General features: G+C 44.9%; 1 protein-coding gene across 25 annotated transcripts; it reads right to left on the bottom strand.

The window, feature by feature from the left end:
- Positions 1-3,766: 3,766 nt before the first annotated feature.
- On the bottom strand, positions 3,767-10,218 carry LOC127918145 (b(0,+)-type amino acid transporter 1-like). Of its 25 annotated transcripts, none has more exons than XM_052501368.1 (9): positions 9,993-10,218; positions 9,666-9,769; positions 9,326-9,422; positions 6,289-6,438; positions 5,812-5,986; positions 4,963-5,287; positions 4,831-4,902; positions 4,452-4,595; positions 3,767-4,379 (listed from the first exon to the last, which is right to left on the bottom strand). In XM_052501368.1, exons 1-6 carry the CDS (start codon positions 10,032-10,034, stop codon positions 5,226-5,228), a joined length of 630 nt encoding a protein of 209 aa, XP_052357328.1. In that variant the 5' UTR covers positions 10,035-10,218; the 3' UTR covers positions 3,767-4,379; positions 4,452-4,595; positions 4,831-4,902; positions 4,963-5,225. The 25 variants fall into 25 exon arrangements, with proteins under 25 accessions (XP_052357328.1, XP_052357338.1, XP_052357339.1 ...); XM_052501378.1 differs by having other exon boundaries at positions 3,767-4,307; positions 4,380-4,595; positions 5,035-5,287; XM_052501379.1 differs by having other exon boundaries at positions 3,767-4,307; positions 4,404-4,595; positions 5,035-5,287.
- Positions 10,219-10,485: the final 267 nt, after the last annotated feature.

Raw genomic sequence — 10,485 nt, 5'->3', positions numbered from 1 at the left:
GGCAGACTAAATAACTTTTTTGCCCGCTTTGAGGACAATACAGTGCCACTGACACGGCCTGCAACGAAAACATGCGGTCTCTCCTTCACTGCAGCGGAGGTGAGTAAGACATTTAAACGTGTTAACCCTCGCAAGGCTGCAGGCCCAGACGGCATCCCCAGCCGCGCCCTCAGAGCATGCGCAGACCAGCTGGCCGGTGTGTTTACGGACATATTCAATCAATCCCTATACCAGTCTGCTGTTCCCACATGCTTCAAGAGGGCCACCATTGTTCCTGTTCCCAAGAAAGCTAAGGTAACTGAGCTAAACGACTACTGCCCCGTAGCACTCACTTCCGTCATCATGAAGTGCTTTGAGAGACTATTCAAGGATCATATCACCTCCACCCTACCTGACACCCTAGACCCACTCCAATTTGCTTACCGCAAAAATAGGTCCACAGACGATGCAATCTCAACCACACTGCACACTGCCCTAACCCACCTGGACAAGAGGAATACCTATGTGAGAATGCTGTTCATCGACTACAGCTCGGCATTCAACACCATAGTACCCTCCAAGCTCGTCATCAAGCTCGAGACCCTGGGTCTCGACCCCGCCCTGTGCAACTGGGTACTGGACTTCCTGACGGGCCGCCCCCAGGTGGTGAGGGTAGGCAACAACATCTCCTCCCCGCTGATCCTCAACACGGGGGCCCCACAAGGGTGCGTTCTGAGCCCTCTCCTGTACTCCCTGTTCACCCACGACTGCGTGGCCACGCACGCCCCAACTCAATCATCAAGTTTGCGGACAACACAACAGTGGTAGGCTTGATTACCAACAACGACGAGACGGCCTACAGGGAGGAGGTGAGGGCCCTCGGAGTGTGGTGTCAGGAAAATAACCTCACACTCAACGTCAACAAAACTAAGGAGATGATTGTGGACTTCAGGAAACAGCAGAGGGAACACCCCCTATCCACATCGATGGAACAGTAGTGGAGAGGGTAGCAAGTTTTAAGTTCCTCGGCATACACATCACAGACAAACTGAATTGGTCCACTCACACTGACAGCGTCGTGAAGAAGGCGCAGCAGCGCCTCTTCAACCTCAGGAGGCTGAAGAAATTTGGCTTGTCACCAAAAGCACTCACAAACTTCTACAGATGCACAATCGAGAGCATCCTGGCGGGCTGTATCACCGCCTGGTACGGCAACTGCTCCGCCCTCAACCGTAAGGCTCTCCAGAGGGTAGTGAGGTCTGCACAACGCATCACCGGGGCAAACTACCTGCCCTCCAGGACACCTACACCACCCGATGTTACAGGAAGGACATAAAGATCATCAAGGACATCAACCACCCGAACCACTGCCTGTTCACCCCGCTATCATCCAGAAGGCGAGGTCAGTACTGGTGCATCAAAGCTGGGACCGAGAGACTGAAAAACAGCTTCTATCTCAAGGCCATCAGACTGTTAAACAGCCACCACTAACATTGAGTGGCTGCTGCCAACACACTGTCATTGACACTGACCCAACTCCAGCCACTTTAATAATGGGAATTGATGGGAAATGATGTAAATATATCACTAGCCACTTTAAACAATGCTACCTTATATAATGTTACTTACCCTACATTATTCATCTCATATGCATACGTATATACTGTACTCTACATCATCGACTGCATCCTTATGTAATACATGTATCACTAGCCACTTTAACTATGCCACTTTGTTTACTTTGTCTACATACTCATCTCATATGTATATACTGTACTCGATACCATCTACTGTATGCTGCTCTGTACCATCACTCATTCATATATCCTTATGTACATATTCTTTATCCCCTTACACTGTGTATAAGACAGTAGTTTTGGAATTGTTAGTTAGATTACTTGTTGGTTATCACTGCATTGTCGGAACTAGAAGCACAAGCATTTCGCTACACTCGCATTAACATCTGCTAACCATGTGTATGTGACAAATAAAATTTGATTTGATTTGAGGTGATTCTAGGTTTTCGAACCATGTGAGACACTTGTATTATCATAAATGTTTAACATGACTATTTATGTAGCGATCACCGTATGTTGTCGAATTGAATCCCGCTAACGGGTGATGTTAAAACCTAATGACGTCATTTTCAGTTTATAACCTGTTGTAAATTGTATCATGGTCAGTACTCTCGAGAATAAACGCTTGATTTTGAGACTCCGCCCATTTTATGCAAATAGGTATCTTACAAATCCTTAGAAATGGGCGGAGTGTATTAATTGAATTGGGCAATAAACATACAGGAATTTAATTCCTCTAACAATTGGTCCTTCGAACGCCGGGTCTTAAATATCTGTCATCTGAAGGTCGTACGCCGAACATCGTGCACGGCCGGGTCTAGTCCGAACATCGTGCACGGCCGGGTCTAGTCCGAACATCGTGCACGGCCGGGTCTAGTCCGAACATCGTGCACGGCCGGGTCTAGTCCGAACATCGCACGGCCGGTCTAGTCCGAACATCGTGCACGGGCCGGGTCGTCGAACATCGTGCACGGCCGGGTCTAGTCCGTCGCACGGCCGGGTCTAGTCCGAACATCGTCTAGTCCGAACATCGTGCACGGCCGGGTCTAGTCCGAACATCGTGCACGGCCGGGTCTAGTCCGAACATCGTGCACGGCCGGGTCTAGTCCGAACATCGTGCACGGCCGGGTCTAGTCCGAACATCGTGCACGGCCGGGTCTAGTCCGAACATCGTGCACGGCCGGGTCTAGTCCGAACATCGTGCACGGCCGGGTCTAGTCCCGTTATTTTAAGACCTGGCCTCTGAATTGAGGTTAAAGACCAGGCCGGTTTCCACAAAGGAGAAAACGAAGGAGAGAACTAGGTAAGGGTAAACAACACATACATAGAACATAGAAATACATACACATAGATAGTAACTACGAACATTGCTAATAGGACCGGCAAGGAGTTATTAAACATGGGTAGTAAATCCTCAGACGAGGTCCCGGAATTAACGGGAGATGAGAAATATATGCAGGAAAAAAGACAAGAGGAACACCTATTTTAGCCAGACATGGAGGAGTAAGTACAAATTTGATGGACGTTTAAATAAAGAAAAACTGGAATCAATGAACAAATAAATAGTGTTAGTGGACACAAGGAAGATAAACAACGGGCAGAGGGGCGAACAACAGAGAGAGAGAACTCCCACGGCTCCTCTGGAGGTCTCTCATAAACCTAACTTATACCCAACCCCGATAGATCAGGCGTGGAGAGAATTATTTTATTTATTTAACCTTTATTTAACCAGGCAAGTCAGTTAAAAACAAATTCTTATTTTCAATGACGGCCTAGGAACAGTGGGTTAACTGCCTGTTCAGGGACAGATTTGTAACTTGTCAGCTCGGGGGTTTGAACTTCCAACGCTCTAACCACAAGGTGAAGCAGACCAATGGTGCCCGTTCCCTAGGGCATAGGGTGTGATTTCAAATGGCGCCCGTTCCCTAGGGTATAGGGTGTGATTTGAGATGGCGCCCTGTTCCCTAGGGTATAGGGTGTGATTTGAGATGGCGCCCTGTTCCCTAGGGTATAGGGTGTGATTTGAGATGGCGCCCTGTTCCCTAGGGTATAGGGTGTGATTTCAAATGGCGCCCCGTTCCCTAGGGCATAGGGTGTGATTTGAGACACAGCCCAATGGCGCCCGTTCCCTAGGGTATAGGGTGTGATTTCAAATGGCGCCCCGTTCCCTAGGGTATAGGGTGATTTGAGATGGCGCCCGTTCCCTAGGGCATAGGGTGTGAGTTGAGATGGCGCCCCGTTCCCTAGGGTATAGGGTGTGATTTGAGATGGCGCCCTGTTCCCTAGGGTATAGGGTGTGATTTCAAATGGCGCCCCGTTCCCTAGGGCATAGGGTGTGATTTGAGATGGCGCCCCGTTCCCTAGGGTATAGGGTGTGATTTGAGATGGCGCCCTGTTCCCTAGGGCATAGGGTGTGATTTGAGATGGCGCCCCGTTCCCTAGGGTATAGGGTGTGATTTGAGATGGCGCCCTGTTCCCTAGGGCATAGGGTGTGAGTTGAGATGCAACCATTGACCTCATATATCTAGTCAATTAGTTAATTATGAGACAGTAGAGTACCTTCATTATGAGACAGTACAGAACATTCATTATGAGACAGTACAGAACCTTCATTATGAGACAGTACAGAACATTCATTATGAGACAGTACAGAACATTCATTATGACACAGTACAGAACATTCATTATGAGACAGTACAGAACCTTCATTATGAGACAGTACAGAACATTCATTATGAGACAGTACAGAACCTTCATTATGAGACAGTACAGAACATTCATTATGAGACAGTACAGAACATTCATTATGAGACAGTACAGAACCTTCATTATGAGACAGTACAGAACATTCATTATGAGACAGTACAGAACATTCATTATGACACAGTACAGAACATTCATTATGAGACAGTACAGAACATTCATTATGAGACAGTACAGAACATTCATTATGAGACAGTACAGAACATTCATTATGAGACAGTACAGAACATTCATTATGAGACAGTACAGAACATTCATTATGACACAGTACAGAACCTTCATTATGAGACAGTACAGAACATTCATTATGAGACAGTACAGAACATTCATTATGAGACAGTACAGAACATTCATTATGAGACAGTACAGAACATTCATTATGAGACAGTACAGAACATTCATTATGAGACAGTACAGAACATTCATTATGAGACAGTACAGAACATTCATTATGAGACAGTACAGAACATTCATTATGAGACAGTACATTCATTATGAGACAGTACAGAACATTCATTATGAGACAGTACAGAACCTTCATTATGAGACAGTACAGAACATTCATTATGAGACAGTACAGAACCTTCATTATGAGACAGTACAGAACATTCATTATGAGACAGTAGAACATTCATTATGACACATTCATTATGAGACAGTACAGAACATTCATTATGAGACAGTACAGAACATTCATTATGAGACAGTACAGAACATTCATTATGAGACAGGACAGTACCTTAATTTCTAAGCCTGTGTCTCAATTGGCACCCTATTCCCTAAGTAGTGCACTACTTTTGACTAGGTCTATGGGGTAGTGCACCACATAGGGAAAAGGGTAACATTTGGGATGCACGAAAATACATTTGTCCACATCAGTCAGTTTAGGCTGTTTATTATCTTCCTCTATTCGTTTTTCTCAGGAGGAACGACCTCCATCAGCAGCTGGAGGTGCATGGTGATTGGCCCTGCAGGGGAGGTGAGAGGTTAAAGGTCAGATTGGACCAATCAGGCTAATTAAAAGGTGAATAATAAATAAATAACTTTAATAAAGGTGACATCAGCCCAATCACAGCATGATCTATAGGCTCTGTGACCTTCTGAGTTGAACTCCACAATGACTGGAATTATCTAAAGGGGAAGAACTCTACTACCGCTCACTGAGGAATAAAACATTTTGATACACAAAGACCCAAGTTGTAGAAGATAATAGTGTCTGCTTCCCAAATGGCACCCTATCCCCTATATTATAGTGCACTACCTTTCACCAGGGCCCATAGGGTAGTACACTACACAGGGAATAAGGGGCCATTTTGGGACACAAGCCAGTGTTGTCTTCTAGTGCACTACAAAGGGAATAGGCGGCCATTTTGGGACACAAGCCAGTGTTGTCTTCTAGTGCACTACAAAGGGAATAGGCGGCCATTTTGGGATAAAGGCTCTCTCTCAACCCTCGAGTGTCAGCAACTCTGAGCAGTGGGTAGTTACTCACTCATGACCCTGCGTGTCCAGCTGAACCTGCGGTGAACGAAGGGGAAGTAGAGCAGCAGACCGCTGAGGATGAAGATGGTACAGTACAGATACTCCAGCTCTGGCTTGTCTATGATCGGTGCTAGGACCAGGTAGCAGGACACTATCATCACCAGCACTGCTATGGGAATGGGACACTGTTGGGGACAACCAGGACATAACCACCTGTCAGTCTCACAGGAGGGATCTGGGACAGTATTGCTCTAAAAACAGGTTTAAGTGAATCTGGGATTCAGAAAAACATCAAAGCGGTTACCACCCCATTTGTTGAACCAGGAGATGTGACTGGAGAAATGGAACCACTCTAAAATGTAGAGACAGATCTATGGATGTAAGGACTGACCGTCCACGAGCTCAACATGATAGTTGTAACTACGTTCTTCCAATAGCCAAGAGATGAAGAGGACTTGGATGTATGGAAATGTGAATCTAGTCTTACCTTGACGGGCCTCTTGAGTTCCTTCCTGGTGAATCGCATGACGATGAGAGCGAGAGCTGTGAGGCCGTAGAAAGCCCACTGGGTGAAACTGAAGTAGTTGATCAGGGTGTTGATGTCTGCTGGGATAATGTAGAATACGGCCAGAATACCCTACAACCACAACAACAGGGTAAAGGTCAGGTTATAGGTTAGGCCACTGGGGGGCAGTAATGTATAAAGTGATGGGTCAGGTTATAGGTTAGGCCACAGGGGCAGTAATGTATAAAGTGATGGGTCAGGTTATAGGTTAGACCACTGGAGGGCAGTAGGTTATAGTATAAAGTGATGGGTCAGGTTATAGGTTAGGCCACAGTAATGTATAAAGTGGGGGGGTCAGTTATAGGTGTATAAAGTGATGGGTCAGGTTATAGGTTAGGCCACTGGGGGGCAGTAATGTATAAAGTGATGGGTCAGGTTATAGGTTAGGCCACTGGGGGCAGTAATGTATAAAGTGATGGGTCAGGTTATAGGTTAGTCCACTGGGGGCAGTAATGTATAAAGCAGTATAGGTTAGTGGGGGGGCATAAAAAGTGATGGGTCAGGTTATAGGTTAGGCCACTGGGGGGCAGCAGTAATGTATAAAGTGATGGGTCAGGTTATAGGTTAGGCCACAGGGGCAGTAATGTATAAAGTGATGGGTCAGGTTATAGGTTAGACCACTGGGGGCAGTAATGTATAAAGTGATGGGTCATGTTATAGGTTAGGCCACTGGAGGGCAGTAATGTATAAAGTGATGGGTCGGGTTATAGGTTAGACCACTGGGGGCAGTAATGTATAAAGTGATGGGTCAGGTTATAGGTTAGGCCACTGGAGGGCAGTAATGTATAAAGCGATGGGTCAGGTTATAGGTTAGGCCACTGGGGGCAGTAATGTATAAAGTGATGGGTCAGGTTATAGGTTAGGCCACTGGGGGCAGTAATGTATAAAGTGATGGGTCGGGTTATAGGTTAGACCACTGGGGGAGTAATGTATAAAGTGATGGGTCAGGTTATAGGTTAGGCCACAGGGGGCAGTGATGGGTCAGGTTATAGGTTAGGCCACTGGGGGGCAGTAATGTATAAAGTGATGGGTCAGGTTATAGGTTAGACCACTGGAGGGCAGTAATGTATAAAGTGATGGGTCAGGTTATAAGTTAGACCACTGGGGGCAGTAATGTATAAAGTGATGGGTCAGGTTATAGGTTAGGCCACTGGGGGCAGTAATGTATAAAGTTATGGGTCGGGTTATAGGTTAGACCACTGGGGGCAGTAATGTATAAAGTGATGGGTCAGGTTATAGGTTAGGCCACAGGGGGCAGTAATGTATAAAGTGATGGGTCAGGTTATAGGTTAGACCACTGGGGGCAGTAATGTATAAAGTGATGGGTCAGGTTATAGGTTAGGCCACTGGGGGCAGTAATGTATAAAGTGATGGGTCGGGTTATAGGTTAGGCCACTGGGGGGCAGTAATGAATAAAGTGATGGGTCAGGTTATAGGTTAGGCCACTGGGGGGCAGTAATGGATCAGGTTATAGGCACATTATTCTTTTTATAATTCTGCAAGCTCTGTCAAGTTGGTTGTTGATCATTGCTATAATATATAATGTAATTTATCAGACACTTTTATCCAAAGCGACTTCCAGTCATTCATGCAGACATTTTATGTATGTTTCTTCCTGGGAACCTACTGTCTTTGCACTGCAAGCACCATGCTCTACCAACTGATGTGCAGAGATTCTCAACACGATTTAAGTCCAAACTGTAACCAGGCCACTCAGGAACATTCAAAGTCTTCTTGTTAACAACATCTTAAGGGTCCGCCCCTTTTTTTCATTTTTTGCCTAAAATTACATACCCAAATATAACTGCCTGTAACTCAGGCCTTGAAGCAAGCATGTGCATATTCTTGGTACCATTTGAAAGGAAACACTTTGAAGTTTATGTCAATGTGGAAGGAATGTTGGAGAATATAACACAATAGGTCTGGCAAAAGATAATACAAAGAAAAAAATACCCTTTTTTTGTACCATCATCTTGGAAATGCAAGAGAAAATCCATAATGTATTATTCCAGCCCAGGTGCAATTTAGATTTTGGCCACTAGTTAGCAGCAGTGTGTTTGCAAAGTCAGACTGATCAAATGAACCTTTGCATTTCTGTTCAAAATTTGTCCTGGCAAATGTTCTTGTTACTTACAACCTCATGCTAATCACATTAGCCTACGTTAGCTCACCCATCCCCTGAAAGGGTAAACGATCCCGAAGAAGTTAAGCATCTCCAGTGTATATTTGGCCTTGTGTTTTTGGTTATTGACCTGCTGAAAGGTGAATTTGTCTCCCAGTGTTTGTTGGAAAGCAGACTGAACCAGGTCACCACCATGCTGGAAAATATGAAGACTGGTGCTCAGTCATGTGACGTGTTTAACCCTACCCCTGTATCTTTGTAGTGACTGGGTGTATTTATACACCATCCAAAGTTTAATTAAAACCTTTTTGGGATAGCGGGCAGCATTTTCACTTTTGGATGAATAGCGTGCCAAGAGTGAACTGCCTCCTACTCTGTCCCAGATGCTAATATATCAATATTATTAGTAGTAGTATTGCATAGAAAACACTCGGAAGAACAGGATGATTCCATACATAGTTTGACATGTTTCTGAAGGACTGTAACAGAAGTTTTTGAGTTTTGTCTGGACGAAGTGCCTGCGCCTCATGAAGATGGTTTACTGGGCTGAACACGCTAACAACAAGTGGCTTTTTGGACATAAATTATGGACTTTATGGAACAAATCAGTCATTTATTGTCGAACTGGGATCCCTGGGAGTGCCTTCTGATGAAGATCATCAAAGGTAAGTGAATATTTATGGTGTTATTTCTAACTTTGTTGACTCTGATTTTGTGTATGTCCATTACATGGAATCCAAATCAAAATATATTTAAATTACAGGTTGTAATGCAACAAAATAGGAAAAAAAAAACACCAAGTGTGATGAATACTTTTGCACTGTATCTCAGACTTACATTGAAGATGAGGGCAGGGGAAGGAGTGTAACGCTTCAGACTGATATAGGACAAGATCTTTACCATGTGACCCTCTCTTCCTGCCACATAGGTCAACCTGAGGTGGGACAGAGCACAAACATGTCAGTTCAAACATAATATTGGCAATATGTTGAACCTGAATTTGGTTTCTTTCTTTTCACCATTTTTAACTCTGCTTTTGCTCTGTTCTTTAGAAAAGCAGATTCAATCTGTTAAACACTTTGTGACAACTGCTGATATAAAAGGGTTTTATAAAATACATTTGTTTTGATTAAATAAGATTAGCAAAAACAATGTCTTCCTGAAGTTGTCCCTTTACCTGCCGGCTGTGAAGCAGCTCCCATTGGCCGCTCCGAAGGTGGAGAAGATGACAAACACAGGGACTACCCACGACAGGGGGTACAGCACTCTGTCACCAAAAGTCTAAGGGGCAGAAGATGACAAACACAGGGACTACCCACGACAGGGGGTACAACACTCTGTCACCAAAAGTCTAAGGGGCAGAAGACGACAAACACAGGGACTACCTACCCACCCACGACCAAAAGGGGGCACAAACAAGTCCCTCCGAGGAGACAGACACTCTGTACTTGTTGTTGTAATAATGCGTCTGTCACCAAAAGTCTAAGGGGCACGACCCTCTTACCACAGCAACAGCGGGAGACTGCAGCAGTTCCGTAGCGGTCATGGCGCTGAAGTAGGCAATGTTGACCAGCACATAGCACACAGACACCAAGGGAATACCAATGATAATGGCCAGGGGAAGGTTTCTGTTAGACAGATATACATATAGAGAGAGAGAGATAGAGATTGTTATTGTGAGATAGAGAGAGAGAGAGAGATATATATAGAGAGAGTGTTAGTGTGAGATAGAGAGACTACAAACCAACACATGTTACACAGAGACCAGTGTTAGTGGATTATGTAGCACACAGATAGAGACAGAGACAGAGAGTTGATTAAACTCTTGTTGTCTCCCAAACAGGAAAGGAGGTGGCGTGTGAATGCCAAGGGAACCCAGGCTTCCCGAAAATCAGACCAATAAAACAAATACAATCATTAAAACAATGTATCTGTGGCTGAATCAATTGAAGTGGCTGAATCAATTGAAGTGGCTGAATCAATTGAAGTGGCTGAAT

This window comes from Oncorhynchus keta, unplaced genomic scaffold (genome assembly GCF_023373465.1).
Source record: "Oncorhynchus keta strain PuntledgeMale-10-30-2019 unplaced genomic scaffold, Oket_V2 Un_contig_13387_pilon_pilon, whole genome shotgun sequence".
NCBI lineage: Eukaryota > Metazoa > Chordata > Actinopteri > Salmoniformes > Salmonidae > Oncorhynchus > Oncorhynchus keta.
This window is presented reverse-complemented; position numbering and strand designations above follow the sequence as displayed.